We start from the raw sequence: 18,566 nt of genomic DNA, 5'->3' as shown, positions 1-18,566 counted from the left end.
GCTCAAGGTCTTACCTAAAACCTGGCCTTGAGCACTTCCACAGCTGGGGCATCCAAACCTTCCCCAGGCAACGTGTTCCAGTGCCTCACCACTCTCACAGTCAAGAAATTCCTCCTAATATCTAACCTAAATTTCCCCTCTTTTTCTTTGTACCAATCCCCCCTTGTCCTATCACCACAGCTCCTGATGAAGAGTCCCTCTCCCTGCAGCATCCCTGCAGGGCCCCTTCAGAAATCAGAAGGATCTGGAAGCTGAGGTGTTTGGGCACAGGAGATGGAGACAGCTTTCCACAGAGCAAGACAGGAAACCTTAAGAGACCTGTGTGGGGCAGGGCAAGATGTGTCCTAAAAGGGCTGTAAGGAGAACCCCAATAGAAACAGGGAGGGTGATGTCCATAAAGACTAGGGAAAACCCTACAGAATGAACATTAGTTCAGGCCACAGAGCTGAGGGACAGTACCCTACAAAGGGACATAGCACATGGATCAGGAAAACCCTTAAAAAACAAGAGCCCAGAGCAGAACATTCAGTAAGTTTTTAGCTTTCAGAAACATTTCCACACTTGTAACTCATTTCTTGTGAGCTTTTATTTGAAGGACCACTGAGAACTCTTGTACCCAAAACATTAAACTACATTCCTTCCCATTTACTAATCATTCCTGAAGTATCCATTTCAGAGCTGCCCAGCTGAGGAGCCATCCCAGGCACATCCTGGATCACCCAGGTAGGTCCAGCTGGAAAAGCAACATCACACCAGCTGCGCAGAGCTGTTGTTTCAGCAATCCAAGGGACAGTTTTCCAGCAGAGGTCTGGTGCCAGGAACTGGGATGATGTCCTCAGAGGTCCAGCACAACATGAACAGCTCACTTTTCAGAAGGAGGGTCAGGAGGGTCGTCATTGGGAACAAAGAATGATACTGCACGCCTGAGCAGTCGAGTAAGAGGAGGCTGAACCTCTTTGTACGTTATCTCTGTTGTCACTGTCAATCCAAAAGGATATTCCTTAGTGTGTATTTCCTTGCGGGTCCCTGGGTTTGCCTCAGGATCACTTTCATTCTCTAAGGAATAGAAAGGAGGTAAGGGGGGAGACAAAAAAACAACACAGCAATAAAAATGTCTTATCCCTTTATCATGGCAGCCACATGGATGTTCCGTATTCTTTTTCTTTCTCCTTGCATTCTGAGGACCAGATAGCAAAGATCTGTCAAAAAAAGTGATTTACTAGGGTAGGTCACACAGCTGCACCGGTACTGGACAATTATCAGTACTAGAGCAGCAGTACCAACAGGCTTCCCAAGCTATATCCACATTAAAGCTAGCCCGAGCAGCCCACTGCAAACACCTGTTTATTCCACTGTCTGCCCACCCTCTCACTAAAGAAACGCTTCCTTATGTCAAGCCGAATCCTCCTCCAGCACAGCTTTGAACCATTCCCACAGCGCGAAAAAAAGACAACAGGCTGGGAGAGTCTGGTCTCCATCCCTGTGACCTGAGACAAAGCACGAGCTTCTCCCATCAACACGGGATGTCTCTTCCTCCAGGAGCGATTGCCGGGGGCGGACACCGGGGTCACTCAGCCGGCCCGAGCGGAGGCAACCGCACAACCCCGAGTGCCCCAGGGGAGGCAACACCCAGTGCTGCCTTCCCCGGCCGCGGAAAGCGGTGGGACCGGGACTGGAACCGGGGGGATCCCGGCGCCCACCCAAGGCCGCCCCCAGCAAGCCCCACCCCCCGGTAAGCCCCGCCCCGGACACGACACGCGCGGGCCGGGCCCTCCCCCGGCGGAACCGCGGTCGCGTCATTCCTCCCTCAGCCCCCGGAGGTGACCGCAGACCCCGCTGCCGGTACCGGTGCCGGTTTTGGTGTTGTCCAGGCGGCTGTAGTAGATGAGGCCGCCCAGCGCGGTCCAGCCGCCCAGCGAGTAGAGCAGCGCGGCCCGGGCGTTCCACACAGCCGCGCGCGCCGGCTCCATCGCCCCCCGCGCGGAACGCCCCGCCCCCGAACGGGCACGCGCCGGGGGGCGGGGCAAGAGCGAGGGGGCGGAGCCGTAAAGGGAAAAAGGAGCCAAGACTCACCCACGCCACCAAGAGCAGGGTTTGGGGACAACACTAATGAGCAGTGCTCCCACCCGGTTTTATTTTTCATTAATACAGACCCCCCTGCGTGCTGAGACACCTCTTAAGAACGTTAAAAGTTAAGCTAAAGGCTGTTAAAATCTCTGTTGGCTAAAACCCCTTTCAACTCTAATTACAATGTTAATTACAGAATATAGACAAAGAGGAATACAAATAAATTAGAAGGGAGAAGGAAAAAAAAACTCTCCCTGAATGTTTATTTCGCGTAACAGTTAAAACCCCTAGTTTAAAGGAGAGACAAGGAAATGTAAATAAATTGCTCCACTTCTGTCATCGACAGGATCCATGTAAATCCTCTGCTCCTGCTGCTCAGTTTGATCAGTCACGAGGCACTGGAAACTGCCAGCTTTTTAAGGTGGTCCATGAATACCTGGAGACTCACATCATCTGTCAGGATTGGAGCTCCTGATTCCTGCAGAAAAAAAAAATAAAATAATGAGCCTAAAATACTATTGCTAACACAGGGGACAAACTGAAAGCAAATCAAATGTCAGCACTCTGAAGTAACTGCCTGCTAAAACAACCACCTTTTTCTCCTGCAAAAGACAGATCTTACTCTTTAGTAACAGCACTGACATTATCCTCTCCTACAATCTGAACTGCTGCAGGGAAGTCTCTTCTTCCTAAAGCACTAGGAATTTTGCTGCCCAAAGCTCTACACAAACAAGGTAAGCAAAGAGGATATAAAAGTCTGGTATTCTCAGCTAAATTACATCTATATGTATCCATATGCTAGTTACTTTTTCCAGAATACTGGAAATGCATGACATCTAGGCTTGAAAACTCCATTCTGACCACCCAGTGTTGCCCACCACTGCTGCTTATCTTACAACCTGCTTATCAACAACCACGATAAGGAAAGACAAATGTAAGCAGCTTGTGGCTGCTTGGTGAGAGAGGATGGCTACTGCACACACAAACATGTCCACACATTTTACAGCATTCCCAAACACAAGCAGGTCTTCCATTGCTTTACCTGGCCCCAGGCATAGAGGTTATTGTGGGTCTGAGAAGGATTCACTTTAGACAGGAGGAACCGGGCCTATAAAGACAAAAGAGGAGGAGTTTGGTAAAATGACAGACCTGTCTGCTCCCTCAGGCCTCATCTCACCTTAGATGCACGGCCAGCAGTGCTTCTCTGCTTTTTCAAGATACTAATTTAACTTAAGCAGGTTTCAAATCCAGAAATCCCTGCTCCATAGACATCTTGTCTCTCAGGGGTACTGAGTGCCCTGCTACAGCAGGCTGTGCTTGCCTGGCAACTCTGATTCCATGGGACAGGAATCCATGGCACAGGAAATACCAGCACTGTTCTTCTCCCCATGCCACATCTACTCTTCAGAAAACGACTCAGTGCAAGACCAGTGAAACAGGGTCATACCAAAAATCAACACCAAATCTGTGGTTTGGAGCATCAGTTCCTGTCTCTTCACTGCTACAAACAAGCACAGCACACTGCAATTCCAGGAAGAGCGAAAATAAGAACAATTTTATATCCTAATTCAGTGTTTGAGAATGAAGAAACAAATGGTCAATCACTCAGCATTACTCTCCTGGCAAGCTAACTACAGGCACATAACCAAACCATTTATTTCCCACCTTTTCACTGGGGAATAAAAACATATTTAAGTCAGCTTTTCAATTTTTTTTCCACCCTCAGATTTCATAAGCATATCCAGCAAATTAAAAGACAGAGTTGTAGTAAAAGGCAATGAGAAAATATGCAAGCTCTGTCATTTGAAGAGCTAAACTATGTTTGACTACCAGAACCATCCTTTCAGAAAAGCAGAATGAGGCATTTGCTCTAGGCAACAACAGAAAGAGTTCTTCCAGAAACTTCCTTACCTGACTGCCCCCATGCTCAGTGTGGATGTACCGTGGCATTGGGAATCTGGTCTGCAAGATTTCCTGGGCATCATCCAATGGAGCTTGCAGGAGGTGCTTAAAGTTTTCATATTCAGGCATGTCTTGGTATCCAGCTTTCTGCCACTGTGCAATAGTCTATTGATGAGACAGGGAGGAAATGAAAACAGAGCAGAGATGTCTACAAGCCTCCCCTTTTTACCCTGCATGTCTTAAGGCAGCAGAATGCTAAGTGTGCTTCTGCTTAGGGGGCAAACACACACCTTCACTACTCTGGCAACATCACTTTCTGTCCCTGAATTTAAGTACAGGCACCCAATACAAAAGCTGGCAGCAATCTGTGCAGTGCCAGAGCAATTTGTTGAAAAACTTCAATATGTTTCAGCGTGTGCCAACAAAGAAATGAAGCATTAATAAATCACTGGCATTTTAAATCTGACTTGACCTTACAGTATTTTCAAGGTATCCATTGCATGTACCATTTTATGCAGCAATTCCTCTATACATACACAGGTCAGACACTCAGCTCTTTCCTTGTCTGAATTTTAGCCAGTTGCTGAGTGTCTTGCCCTGCAACAGAAGACAGAAACTCTTTAAGGTAACTCCAGAAGATTTTTGCAAAGGGCCAGTATCTAAGCACTTCCCTCAGTCATGAGGGAAGGAATACAGCAGCAGCTTCCAAAAGCATCCAGTATTTAAAAGCAAAAACTGGAAAACTGCCAAACTGATTTCTTCAAGAGCTGCAGTACTTAAGGATGAAAACCCTGCAAGCAAAGACTGTCACTTCTCTGAAAATACTCGCAACTCTGTTAAAATATATATCATCTTGTATCTCTGCCCTGCTTCGTTTCCAGTTTCTCTGGCCTTTTCCAGGCATGGTAAGGGACCACATTCATGGCCAAGCTAACACAACAGCTATTTGGTGCAGAACATATCCTTAGTGATTCCAGTATTATTTTTACCCTGACAGTAGTGGGAGTTATTTTCCAACAGGCAGCATGTACATGACATGGTCATTGTGCTGTGTGGGCTTTGCAAGAAGTTAGTTTGTTAATATTTCATACTACCAGTTAATATTTCATACTACCATGCATGGCAGGAGGGAAGGAGCACAAACAGAGAAAGAGAACGTGTTTTACCATACCTCTCCAAGGTAGATAACTATCTGGAAGAAGGTATCCATCAGTAGGATTCTGTCAGGAAGAATGCTGCTGCTGTCCAAAAGCACTGGCTGGGGAAAATAAAGAACAAGGGCAGACACCCCTAAGCCCTCAGATCTCAGGGTGCCAGAGAGCAATTTCCATGCCCACCCAAGTGTAATTTGTATGATCTTGAACAAAAGTACCTTGTCCTTTAATAGTTTTTTAAAAATCTATAGCAGCCTTTTGGCTGAAATAGTGTTGCTTTGACTGAGTACTGATTATTTTGGGCTGATTCACCTCTTCCTGGAAAACACAGACTCACCTCAGGAGGCCCATGGAAAGAATAAGCATAAAGGATGGGCTGGATCATAATGAGGGACTGGGTGAGATCCTGCCGGGCAAAGTGGTGCCGGTAATAGGAAGATTCATCTGGACTGTTATTGAAGACCTGCAGGAACGGGGAGCGCCGCAGGTGGAAGATGAACTGCAGCAGAAAGGGGAATGAGACAAAAATGTCAGCCAAAGTTGCCAAAACTTCTGGACCCAAGTTCAGTATTTTTGAAGAGCAAATTCTTGGGGAAAAAGTCCACTCCTTGTAACTCCTCAGGCTTCTTCCCTTATCAGTCTCTTGCAGCACTGAACTACAGGACCAGTCCATTAAATTAAAAAGCACCCATACCTCCCCTCATGAATGTGATAAATAGTACAAGATGTTTTATCATCATTCCCACTCATCCCTGCACACTTTTCCCATGACTGTGGGAAGTGACATTCTTACCTGAGGATACAAAGAAAATGACTCTGACAGCCTAAAGGAGTTGGGATCATCTTTGTTGTATTGTCCAAACTTCTGACACTGTTGGAAGCGAAATGGATACTTTAGTTATCTCTCTCTTTTTTCTATTTTTTTTCTTAACAGAAATTGCATCTCTTTTTGTACAGGTTGTTCTTCTGTTAATTTTTAAACAATCAAGGCATGAACCTGACAAGAACAACTACTACAGCATTTACAGGCTATTTTTCTTTAAGTCAGTGGTTTCTGTCTTACTGGAATGAGAATGAAGATTCAATCTATTTTGATATAAATATTGATAAAGTCTAGATTTGAAATTAAGCAAGAATGAAAGAAATGGTGCCTCTACAGGACTACCCATTTGTTTTCCATTAATTCAGGGCTCTAACACCTAAACTGTTCCATACACTATGGAATATTTCTTGCAGAACAACAGCAGACCAGTATTTAACCATTTCACTGAAAATAAGTATTAGTGGTTTTAGAAATTAAACTCTAAATGATACCACAGTCATTTCAGCACACAGCTTGCCCCTGTTTATGCTTGTGCTTATCTCTATTTGACTGGCCCTGGTTTTTTAGGGTCTGATGTGCCTTACTGTATTAGTACCAATCCCACATGGGTGTTTGGACAAGACGAGCACTGATTTAGACAATCTGGGCTTGTGAAATTCAAATCTAGAGACAGTAAGAGGGTGCAGAGTTAATTCAGATTACTGTCCTGAACTTGGCCCATATCTGAATGCTGTCACCAGCTTTAGGTTCTCCAGTATGAGACACAGATATACTGGATTGGGTGTAGCAGAGGCCACCAAGTTAGTCAGGGGCTGGAGCATATTATGAAGAAAATTAATCTGAAGAAGCTGGGTTTGTTCAGCCTGGTGAAGAGTAGGATCAGGGAGTCAACTTGCTGTCTACCTGACTGGTAACTGGGGAAATGGAAATTCTGATCAAGAGATAGAGGCAGCGGAGAGAAAAAAAAAAAAAAAACAGCGACTGTGATCAGACACTGGAACAGGCTGTCAAGAGAAGCATAAGAAATCTCATCTTTGGAGATCTTCAAAACACAACTGAACAAGACTTGGAGCAAGCTGCTCCAACTTCAAAGCTGGTCCTACTTTAAGCAGGAGGGTTGAACCAGTGACCATCCCACCTGCATTATTCTGTGTTTTACCATCCCTCATTCAACCTCAGGTTTAACCCTTTCAGCATGATGGGATGTTCACCTATCCCATCTTAAATTTGCTGATCACACTGGGTTCTGAGTTACTCCATGCTACAGTTACGTGACCATGATGCAAGCACAAACAAAGCAAGTCAATCTGAGAAAAGATTGCTGTAGTATCTTCCATTTTTACTGAAATCAAGAATGCCCCCAAGCTCAGCGTGTTGATCTTACCAGCCTGATGAGCTGCCTGTCCAGCCAACGCAGAACATCAGGTCCCTCCTCAGACTCAGCCCTGTACACTCCCAGCCGTGCCATGAGCACGGCAGCTGCCTCCTGGTCAAACGCAGCCTCAATGTGCTGGAGCTGAGTCTGTGCATCTGCCCAGCTGCAGGGTTAGCAAAGGGTTAGTGCCACGTGCATCCATGTGTGCCAATGCGTGCAACAAGAAGCCAGGAATGCCAGCACAGACTGGAGCTGAAGTTGCTGCCACTCTGCCAGAGCACTGGCACGGGGTACTCACTTTCTGGCTATGGTGGTGACACGAATGCGCCTCTGGGTGCTGGAGTGTTGGTACTGAGTGACAAACTGCACTGCCCCTCTGCCTCCCTGAGGGATGGGTGCATTGTGCTGCAAACGAAACAAGGTCAGCCTTCAAATAATGATGGCTTTTTCACAACTCTTCCACACTGAAACAACCCCCCAGAGCACATAAAAGAAAGGGACACATGCAAAAAGTTTCTGAAATTATTTTCTCATCACAAAACACTAGGCTGCTTTGCAGCCAGCCACCTGCAACACAGGGGGTGCCATTGCATTTTCTGGACCTGTAACAAGTAGTTTCATAAGCAAAGAAGATGTTTAAAAAAAAAAAAAAAAAAAGCCAGGACTGACCTGATTTACCACTTCAAAGTAAATGGCCAAAGTTGTACTTGGATCCAGACTACAGATTTTCCATTGAGATGTCCCTCCAATTCCAAGTTCCTGCACAGAATCAAAAAGAAAGCAGCGGTTTTCCTCCAGCAGCAGGAAAGGCAAGCTTATGTTAAATTCTGACCAGAGGTACAAGTAATGTCAGGCCTCCTAGATTCCTTATCTTTTGAGTGTGAATGAAGTTACTGAAGGCCATACAGTTAAAAGAAAGCCTTGGGAAGCAAGAATTTAGTTGAGGAAAGGCTATAATTTCCTAGGGATGTTTCCTGGAAAACTCTGATGTTCTAGTTTAACTGTAGGTCTAGACAGAAACTTTGTATTGTATATCTACTTCTTTATGAAAGATTTTTCCATGTCAGAAACTTACATTTTCAGAGACACATGGCCCTTTAGCATTCAGGGATGTACATGGTCCAATGGCTCCTGCAATTTTCAGCTCCCTGGAGGTCTTGAACAAGGTAAAATAAATAAAAAAAAAAAGTTGGCTTTTTTTTTCATTAAGTCAGTCAAATAGAATACACACAGTGAAAATTAGTTTTGCTCAGCTTTATTGAGATGGTATTTTCCAGACCATCCACTGAGATAAAAGAATCTACAGAGCCACATTTTAATAATAAAGACATTTATAGGGATGAAACAGCATGAAATGTTCCATGTTGAGTGAGGAGAGGCTGCTTTAAAATAAAACAAAAACAAACCAACCAACCAAAAGAAACAAAAAAAAAACCCCAAAAACAAACCCAAAAATTACTAAGCTTCCAAATAAAACATCCTTTCAGTACAGTGCTTCTCCAAAGAAGCACTACATCTGACCTCAAACAAAATGGAGATATTCCTACACCCACATATATCCCAGAGACTTAAACTGACTTTTTAATTAGCAGCACTTGTATTTCCCCATTACTGTCATCCAATCAAACACACCTCTCACCTTCACATCCAGATTTGCACCAAAAGCCATCCGAAATTCCCCATTGTAGCCTTTGCTAAATACCCGCTGGAAGGTCTGCTTGAAGAGAGAAGTGTTGAAGGAGTCTCCCATCACCATGTGTCCTCTGGGAAAGAAAAAACAAGGGAACTGAAGCAATTTGGAACTAGAAGTACAAAGAATACATCCTTGAACCCCTCACACGTGCAAACACATGCAGTTACTGCTTTAGAGTATGCCTCTGCATAGGCAGGACTCACACCAGAGAGCACAGCTTCATGGGTGCCTCCTACAAAGCCACACAGGTTAGTGCTCCACCTTTGTTAGTTTGCTTTCCCAACTCTATTTCTTGCCATTCCTTCAGCTGCCTTCAAAATGTTTGTGTGTCAACCTTGGAAAACTCTTTGCTCAGCCTGCTTTCCCTGAGCAGGGCTAGAACCACCCACACCATGGGTGAATGCACCACTGCAGCACAAGGAAGGTGCTGTGCCTCCCCTAAGTGCCCTGGCAAACCCAGGCTTGACCAGCTCAGTAACACATCCACGGGTTCAAAGAGTCCCTCTTCTCCCTCTTGAGCACTGAGGGGTTATTTACAAACACCTTGCACTTGCAGTAAGACATGTAAGTCCCCAAAAGGCCTGGGTTAACACATAGCCTTCCTCACAGAGACAATTTCCAGCAGTATAGAACACAGACATTGACCACTTAAAACTGGGCCCAGGAAGTCAAGAATCCCTGAAGAAAGCGTAAGTGAGCTGTTAAGCAGAGAAAATCTGGCCCACACAAGGAAAGCTTCTACCCACCACTGAGTTTTCTAACAGCAGTGCTAATTCACATCCTGCTTTGAGACTCCAGAAATGTGCACTGGGATCAGGTAAGACTTGCCATACAATTCCTGGCAAATTCAAGCAACAGTTTAGAACAGAATGATAAAAAACTCTTCTGCCCTAACAGCACACTTAACTGTTTCCAGAACTATTCTACCCCTCCAAAAAAAAAACCCAAAAAGCAGATGCCAGCTGTGTGCTGCCCTGCTGTGAACATACCCAGTGACGTTTGCACAGCACTTCATCTCCAGCAGCCCCGTCTGGTCCAGGGCACAGGCGTAGATGTCGATGCAGTGCCCGTTGGCCGCACAGCGGTTGGCTAGAGTCTCGTAGTGCTGGGAACACACACACAAGGGTTAGGAGGCTGCAATGTGCAATTTCTGCTGCTCCCCACCTCAGGCCAACACCAGGAACAGATGGGACAATCACCAATGCTGTGGTAGCTAAAGAAATGTTGGCTGAAGCACATTGCTCCCTTCTAGGATGAGGGATGAATTTGGACGAGGCTGATCTTATTGTCTCAAATACAAACAGTGTGTAAATGACATAGGATCATCTAGTCTGTGATGACTTGGTAGGAACCCAAAGATATGGGAACCCAGGCGATAGTTAAGAGAACGGGTGTCATCATGCTTTCTCTAAGCTGACAGGCACATTTCATATCTGACGTTTTTACTATTTTAATGGTTGTTTTATATGTCAAGAAGACAAAGGCAGCTTTCTGGAAATAAACCAGTTCTTAGGAGATAGATTTTTCCTCTCCAGAAGGAGATACAATGATGTGGATGAACAAACCCTCCACCCACCATTAGCTAAGAAACAACACTGAAGTACTTTCTTCTCTGAGAAGGCACAAGACCATGATGGAGATACTAACTAGGAGGAAGCTTTTTTTACCCTTCCCTTAACCATCCTCATAAACTTGGCATACACAAAGACTCAGATTATTTCAAGGACAACCAGAAACCCATGTGGTGTTCTGACACAACATTCAGTTTCAGCTTTAAACACACCCATCAAGCCCTAGTACCTACTTTGGTGGCCTTCTTCATGAACCTTGCATTATCCTTCTCTATGTCATGCCAGGAGCGGATGGGTGTTTTCAGTTCATCTCCCACCACCATGCCTGGCCCTTGTGTTGGTGGCCCACCTGTGAACAGCATTATTCTGGCCCCTGTGTTAGGAAATGTACCCTAAAATAAAAACAAAGACTTATATCAGAGAGGGAGGGGGGAAGAAAAGAAAGAAGGAAACTGATTAAACGGTAACAATGCTTTCTTTAGAGAAAGGTCTGCACGTGCTTCTGCAATGTCAGTGGGGACCTGTCCCTGCTAGAGGTCACCTCAATAAAAGTGATGCATTTCCTGACAGTCACAGCACACAGATAAAGTTTAAACCCAAACCATGTCAAGCTTCATGTCTTCAAAACAGGAAGCAAGCAGTTTCTGTTCTCTTTGCTTGTATCTTAGATTATACTCAGATAAATCCAGTACATAGCAGCACCTCTTGTGTGGCAATACACACAAGAATCAGAGACCTTTAAACACCTGCAAATTTTACCATTTAGGTGGAACCTTCCAGCCCACTCTACATCAGCTGGTGCTAGCACAGCTCAAACGTCAGTAAAGACAAACTGCACCTCTGCACCCCACTGTAACCCAGCTGCACTGACACCTGCACTCATCTCAGCAAGCATGGCCACGTGCTTACTTTGTGCTTACTCAAACAACAGCATTAAAAGTACCTCCAATAAGCCAACTGCAATTGAAAGAGCCACTCCAGTAGAACGTAAGGGTCTCTTTCCCTGGGTCACTGGCCATGGGTCCCTTTGCAGCTCACCAAGCAGATCTGTTAAATTCATGTCAATCTTATGCACGGGCTGTAGGAACCTGCAAAAAATGCAAACACAGTGTTTTTTCCTGCTTCTAAGTATAGAGAAGAAAAAATGTGCCTCTTTGCTCCTGGCACACGTAAATATCACTGAGACAGTAATCAGAAGCAAAGAGACATGAAGCAGGTTTTATTCTTACATCCAAACTTTCCAAGATAACAAGCCTATGCAAAACTAAGAATTTGATCAAGGCAAGACATCAGGAACTGACAAGAAGGCAAAGAACAGGAAAGAAGTTCAAAGGTGAGTTTGCTGAAAGGCATGAGAGCTAAAAAAGAGCAACTGAGAAAGAGAAAATTGTTCAATGGAGGTAAATAACTGTGACAAGACAATACCATTTAAATCTTCTTTTCCCCTCTTGGGAACCCAGGGTTAGAAGTGTGACCTACAGGCATAAAGGGGCATAAAACATCTGCCCTGCTGTGTGCTTTGCTGGTGAAGCTTACCTGCTGGAAATAACAGGTTGCTCTGGAGTCTGAAGAGGTCTTCCCTGTTGCATGGGGACAGCAGGCCTCGAAAGCCCAAGCATATCCTAAGAACAATAAAGAGGAGGCAAATGAGATGTACTGTTCAAACACTAAAATATTATTTATATTATTATTTAATATACTCTGAGGCCTGCAATACTCCAGCATTAAATATACTTAAATCTGTAAAATTATTCATCTTTGCACTACCATTAGGAATGGATCACGGGTCCACTATGTGAGATACACAAACCCAATCCTGAACAAGCTTCCAAGAAATTTACAAAGGCAAAAAGACAGGACAGATATTGGGAGGGCAACAAGCTGACAGTTGAGAGCACTAAGCCCTCCTTCTCCCAGAGAGCCCTGTGCTTGAGAGCCTGAGAGAGCTGAGAGGTACAAGGCCCTGCCCTGAGGGATGGCAGAGCAGGCAGGGATGGCAGAACACACCTGTATTTGCTTGGCTGTCAGGTCCTTGGTTCCCCTGAACACGTAGCTCTTGGAAATCCCTTCACAGCTCAGCTCGTGAACCTGGACCATGCGGCCAAAAGTGATGAGCCCTACGAGGGCATCGGGAGGCAGCAGGCTCAGGGACATCTGCAGGGACTCCTTCAGGGCCTGCAAATCCTCCTCCTCCAAGCATGTGTCCACAACATACAGGAAGATCAAGGGCATCTGCGGGCCTCGCTGATGTGGGAAGAAATAACATTTTATAAAGCTTCCAGCCAAGGAATAAAATGAGCCCCTTCTTAAGCACCTTGCAGACATGGTATTTATTTGCATTGTCCTAAGAAAATTTTACACATATATCATTTGTCACAAACAAGACAAAAAATTCTCGGAGCTTCAAACTCGCCTGTGGTTCATTTACCTGCACTATATATTCAATTGTCGAAAACTGAGGCATAAGTTCTGCTGGCTGATTGACTTCAGAAATGCCTGCATATGCTGGGGGGAACTGAAAAAGAGAACACAAAATTAGGACAAGGAATTTGCAGGACAAAAATGTAGGGCTCTCCCCTGCAGCACAGAGCCTGCCCTGCTGATGATGTGGTTGTTCAACTTTTTATTTACTGCCACTACACCAAGCTGATTAATTCACGACAAGAAACCCACAGTACTTTTCCTAAGCACAGACAACAAGGGGCCAGCAGGATGGACAGCTGCTAAATCCAGTGTAAATAAAAGGTAAGACTACAGCAGCAACAATGTATTAGTTGAAATTCTTTTAGCCATAGTTTCTGATGGCAAAAGCCTACTCAAATCTAATGAATTCTATATTCTGCAGGAATACTAAATATCAAATGCAGAAGCACACTGGGACACATGGAACAAAATAGCATTTTTATCTCCTTACTATGCTCTATGTGCCAGTAAAATTACAGTCAGGTACAGCAGACTGTACTCTGGCCTAGGTTCAGCAAGAGAAGAAGGCCAGGGGAAGGGATCTAGAGAAGCAGAATATATGTTTCATGTCCAGGGAAGGCCATCAATAAAGTGTTCACTGAAAAGGTAGAAGTGCATTTTCCAACTTACCTGGTTTCTCTGAAAACAGAAGTTACAAGCCCAAAGCTTGGCCCGATAGTCAACTTGGCTGCAAGGGAAAGATGAGGCATTGGTGTGACTTCAGGAAAAAATTTACAGCACAGCTTCACAATTAATTCATTAATCTGTGTTGGTTCACAGCACTGAGGAAGAAACAGACATTCCAGCTTGAACAGCAAGTGTTTTAGGGACTCAGACTCCTGTTCTATCACCAGGAAGGTCATTAGCTAATCCAGGCATGCTGTTTCCAGGCTTGTCAGCACGAGTGACCACTGACAGCTCTCTGAAGCTCAGCCCTTGGCAGACACAGACTTGGGTCTAATAAATCTCTCTCTACACTTAGGGTCATCTCATTTTCTTATTGTTTGTGCAGCTGTAGCACACAAGTGCTCCAGTCTCAGAGCAGCAGGAGCCATCCACCCAGATCTTGTGCAAACACGGAACAAACAGGCTGTTCCCTGCCCCACAGAGTTTACTTTCCTCACCCAGTACAACATCCTGCTAGTGCGGGATGCCTCGCCACGTTCTCATTCCATGGCTTTGATCTCATTTCACTTCCTCTTACTGGCATTCCCTGCTTTTCCTCAGCCCAACACCACACTCCAAGTATGCGTGATCATCATATGATTTTGGGACCGAGATACTTCTCTAAAATTATCTCATCATGCTCATACTGGAACTGACCTACAAACATCAGGATGTGCAGGAACCAAGAAAACTAATGTACATCATAGTCCAGAGCACAGTATCAGCATAATGGGCATGTTTGTCTGTTACGAGTTTCCTCATTCACCAGGAATTTCTCTAGGATGGTGAGAGGACTCTGCCTTAACAGCCTCCCGAAAGAGCCTCCTGTCTCCTCTGCCCTGGCCAGCTCTACTAACAGGCATGCTGATGTATGGGTTTTAGCAAGCCCACCACATCTAAATGAAAGAGGTTGCCAGGCATTGGGCAGAGAAAAAGGGGAATAAGGAAGTAGTGAAGTTCAGATAAAAATTATGTACTATCCAGCCTCTTCCAACATCCCCAGTCGAGCGATTCCTACCAGAGTGGGTTGAGCACAGCTTTGCAGGTTGGCCTACTGCAAAGCACAGGCTCATACTGCACAGGGGGCAGGTCCAGACGCTCCTTCAGCGGGGTCAGGAGACAGGCCAGGGGAACAACCATCCTGGTGGCCTCCAGCCTGCTGGAGGGCCACACGTTCCAGCTGAAGCGCACTCCATCACGCTCCTCGTTCTGCTGGATGAACTCCAGGTATGTCGCCATGGCCCTGCAGAACCTCTGGAAGGACAGAAGGCACATTCAGGCAGCTACTTGTGTGGACAACAGGCCTGCAAAGGAGCTCAGCAGATCAGCTACAGGTGGGGGCATGAGAAACCGCAGGACAAAGACAATACAGTACAATGAATTAATCCCGTTATCAAATGAATCATGTGAGTCCGTTAATCTCTTCTGTCCAGTGCTCTCATCAACAATACAGCCAATTAAAACACCACCAAATCCAACAAAGAAACAAGGAAAGCTGACACTCAAAGTCAGAAACCAAGAGATTCTTTTTTTTTTTTTTTTTTTTCTTATGAGTCACATTTAACATCTCAAAATCCAATCAGCCTCATGCTGGCCTCGAGGCAATCCTGCCTGACTGGGTCAGTAAAGGAAAACAGGCCAGATTTGTAACACACCCCAGATCCTTCAGCTGAAATGCTGCAGGGAGAAATGGAGGCCAAGTCTGAGACCAAAACAATCACAAATGTTATCAAGCTGCCAGCCTGACCTGCTTACAAAGAGAAAGGAATGCACGACAAAAAGTAAAAAAAGGTCTTTTGGACACCCTCTCTGTATGGCATCATTTTCCCACTGCCAGGAAGGAACGAAATGATAGTCCAGAAGACTTAGAAAACATCAAGGAGGAATATCCCCAACACAACAGAGGAGTCATTCTTACCAAACTCTTCAAACTAAGTCACAACAGGAGCTTCCAGGCCATCACTACTTTTGATTTCCCTGAGAAAGGCAAGGACAAGCCTGCCAAAAACCTTACTTGTCAAATCCAGACCACAAACACCACACAGCACTAGCAGCAACTCCATAACCTGCTTCAGACAAGGAAACTCAGAGATTCACCTACAGCTGCAGATGCTCCAGGATTATCTTATTCCTGGTCCTCAGTGCAGGTGGGATATTCAGGAGAGCCACACACATGAGAAGTCAGAAGAAACACCTCCCCTCAGAGAACTGGGAGTTTTGGTGTAACATTTTCCTACAGAACTCCAAATTTACTGACATTTTCCTCTTCCTTGCTATTAAGGATGTCAATCAATCTTGGGAAGAATTGCTCCATGTTTCCACCCCCTCACTAGATAGACAAACAGAAGGGCTCACAATACATCCCCACCACAGGTTTGTCAAGGTGAAAGTCAGAGCTGAGTCTTCCTGTAAAAGACCCTGCACATTAGAACAGCAATACAAACATTTGACATCTAAGGTATGCAGCACAGCCACAGGGCAAAGAACTGTAGGCCAGCAGCACTTCCCTGTCGCAGGCAAAGCCCCGACTGCCATGCTGGGTTTGCCATGGGCTGTGGCCCTGATGTGGGGTCAGGACAGCGGGAGGACAGATGTCACCACCCAGCGGCTGCAGGGGACACACAGACCCCCCGTGCAGGGACAGGTGCCACCTCCGCCCCCAGACCACTGACCACAGCCCGGCCACGGGGCAAAGACTGACCCGCTGCCCCTGCACGGGGACATGCCTGACCCAGCCCTGCCTGGGTGACACTGACGATGCCCAGCCCGGCCAAAGCCAGCACGGCCGAGCCCGAGCCGCTCTGTGGGACACTGCTGTCCCCACGAAAGCCCCGCGCCGGGGACACGCTAACCACGCTGAGCACCCGCCAGGGTACATCGCGGACCGCCCCTCCACACCCTGCAGCAGGGGGTCCCCTGACCGCTTCCCCATCACAGGGGCCGTCACTGACCTCCCCACACCGCCTCCCCTCAGGGGACACCGGCCACCGCCATTCCCGCCCCCATTCCCATCCCCCGGAGCGCCGCCGCTCCCACCTGCCCGCGCCGCTCGCGCCGCTCCCTCCCGGCACGCCCCGCGCGCCCCGCAAGGCCACCTCAGCAGCAGGCGCTGCCCTCAGCCAAGATGGCGGCGGCGGCGACACACCCGCCTCTGCCCCGCGGAGACTCCGCCGCCATCTTGGCTAAGGGCACACTACCGCCCCGTTCAGGCTGAGGGGAGGGGCGTGCCCTTACCAAACATGGCGGGCGGCTGCGGGAGGGAGCCGTTCGTGCCTGAGGGCGGCAGGGTCCGGGTTGGAATGGCGACGGACGGGGTGTCCCTGCTAAATGTGGGATGCAGCGCCGCGTTCCTACCCTGTCACGGCCTGAGGGAAGCAGCTCTGCCCTTAAGGGGCTCGGCTGCTTGGGAGCGCGCTGTCGCGTTCAGCAAGGAGCCCAGAACTTCCGGGGAAGAGGTTACACTCCATAATAACACTGAGACACTTTTTAAGGAAATAAACTGCGAGCCCCACACAGTCTCACCTTTGTCTCGGTTCCCGGCTCCTCTCTGGGGCAGAGAGTTCTGTCCCCGAGCACGCTGGGCAGTCACGAGGCCGCCCGGCCCAGCAGCAAGGCCGGGACAATCCATTGATCCATTGGATTTCCCTCCCGCCCTGTTTCCTGGCCGAGCTTTACCCCCACACCTGCCTGAGGCCACAGGGGTTCATCACTCCTCCAGGAAATCTGTACCCAGCCTACTGCAGAGACCCCTGCAGGGCCCAGACCCTCTGGAGAGGAGACGTCCATGGATGGACACAATTTTCAGGGAGCCTGCGGATCTGAGGTAGAGGTTTGGCACACCTGACTTGCCCCAGGACTTTGTCACTGCCTTGAAATTATCCAAATATGTTCCCGCTTTCATTGCTTCCATCTTGTGTTGCTTGCCAGACTCTGTTCCAAATCCAAGGAGGTAAGGCGTTCTCCTAGAGAGTCCAAGACAGGAATCCTCCCCTGCAGCCTTGTGTGATGCTGTGCAAGTGGTATTTGTCCTATCTGCATTTGCGTGGATGCAAATCCATTCCTGAATCCTGCAGGCCTTCACATGTATTCAAGATGCACAGGCAGTGCAGTGAAATACCTCAATCTGCTTCTAAATAGTTTGGGTGTTTACCTTACAATCATGCAGCGATCAGCTTATAAATATCCCCCAGGCTTCCATGTGGGTACTGTTCCACCTTTGCTTAAAGGAAATTATTGCCCTCTGATCAAGTCTACTCATCCATGCACTGTCCAGCTTTGGGTTTGGTTTTTTTGGTTTTTTTTCTTTTGGGTTTTTTGGGGTTTTTTTTCTGTTTTCTTTCTTTTAAATGCAACAGAAATCTGTGTTTGGAAAGTGTAGAGTACAGTTCCAGGTTCAAAGCAAAGCAAAATGAAATGCTCTCTGAGCTGAACATTAGTTTTGTCTTCCCAGCTTCCTGACATCCCAAATACAGTGGGAATAAATATAGTGTGTATGCTAAAGTGTGTAAAATTCAAATTACTAGTATTGCTAACATTCTCAGGCCCAGAACTGGCTCTCCAAGTAGGAGGCAAAGCAAATCTGCTTTTCTGAAGTTGCCTGTTTACATCTTCCTCCCATTGCCACATCTCAACAGCAAAGAGCCTTACCAGGACCCAGGGCTTCAAGGCCAAGTACACCCCCTTCCAAACTTTAGATTAACCAAAATATTGAGCAACTATTGTGAGTTTGTGTCCTGCTTTCAACTTTCAGAGTTAATTTTCCTCCCTTGGAGCTGGTTTAGTGCTGCATTTTTTGATTCAGGAATCGGAAAATGTTGACAACACCTGATAATTTAGTTCTTGCTGAGCAGTT

At 46.6% G+C, this 18,566-nt stretch overlaps 2 protein-coding genes across 4 annotated transcripts; both read right to left on the bottom strand.

Annotated features, from left to right (window-relative positions):
- Positions 1-568: 568 nt before the first annotated feature.
- On the bottom strand, positions 569-1,989 carry SMIM26 (small integral membrane protein 26). The gene is made up of 2 exons (XM_083858294.1): positions 1,847-1,989; positions 569-1,056 (listed from the first exon to the last, which is right to left on the bottom strand). Exons 1-2 carry the CDS (start codon positions 1,968-1,970, stop codon positions 863-865), a joined length of 318 nt encoding a protein of 105 aa, XP_083714420.1. The 5' UTR covers positions 1,971-1,989; the 3' UTR covers positions 569-862.
- A 297-nt stretch (positions 1,990-2,286) lies between these two features.
- Positions 2,287-16,787, bottom strand: SEC23B (SEC23 homolog B, COPII coat complex component). 3 transcript variants are annotated; one of them, XM_083856517.1, is made up of 20 exons: positions 16,751-16,787; positions 14,733-14,968; positions 13,679-13,736; positions 13,014-13,100; positions 12,593-12,829; positions 12,122-12,207; positions 11,529-11,673; positions 10,819-10,977; positions 10,004-10,119; positions 8,961-9,084; positions 8,397-8,477; positions 7,991-8,080; positions 7,620-7,726; positions 7,331-7,484; positions 5,917-5,994; positions 5,461-5,622; positions 5,141-5,227; positions 3,979-4,134; positions 3,110-3,175; positions 2,287-2,545 (listed from the first exon to the last, which is right to left on the bottom strand). In XM_083856517.1, exons 2-20 carry the CDS (start codon positions 14,951-14,953, stop codon positions 2,456-2,458), a joined length of 2,304 nt encoding a protein of 767 aa, XP_083712643.1. In that variant the 5' UTR covers positions 14,954-14,968; positions 16,751-16,787; the 3' UTR covers positions 2,287-2,455. The 3 variants fall into 3 exon arrangements, with proteins under 3 accessions (XP_083712643.1, XP_083712645.1, XP_083712644.1); XM_083856519.1 differs by lacking the exon at positions 16,751-16,787 and adding an exon at positions 16,666-16,719; XM_083856518.1 differs by lacking the exon at positions 16,751-16,787 and adding an exon at positions 15,729-16,088.
- Positions 16,788-18,566: the final 1,779 nt, after the last annotated feature.

Source organism: Zosterops lateralis (genome assembly GCF_965231275.1).
Source record: "Zosterops lateralis genome assembly, chromosome: 3".
Classification (NCBI taxonomy): Eukaryota; Metazoa; Chordata; class Aves; order Passeriformes; family Zosteropidae; genus Zosterops; species Zosterops lateralis.
Note: the sequence above shows the minus strand (reverse complement) of the source record. Positions and strands in the feature narration are given on the sequence as shown.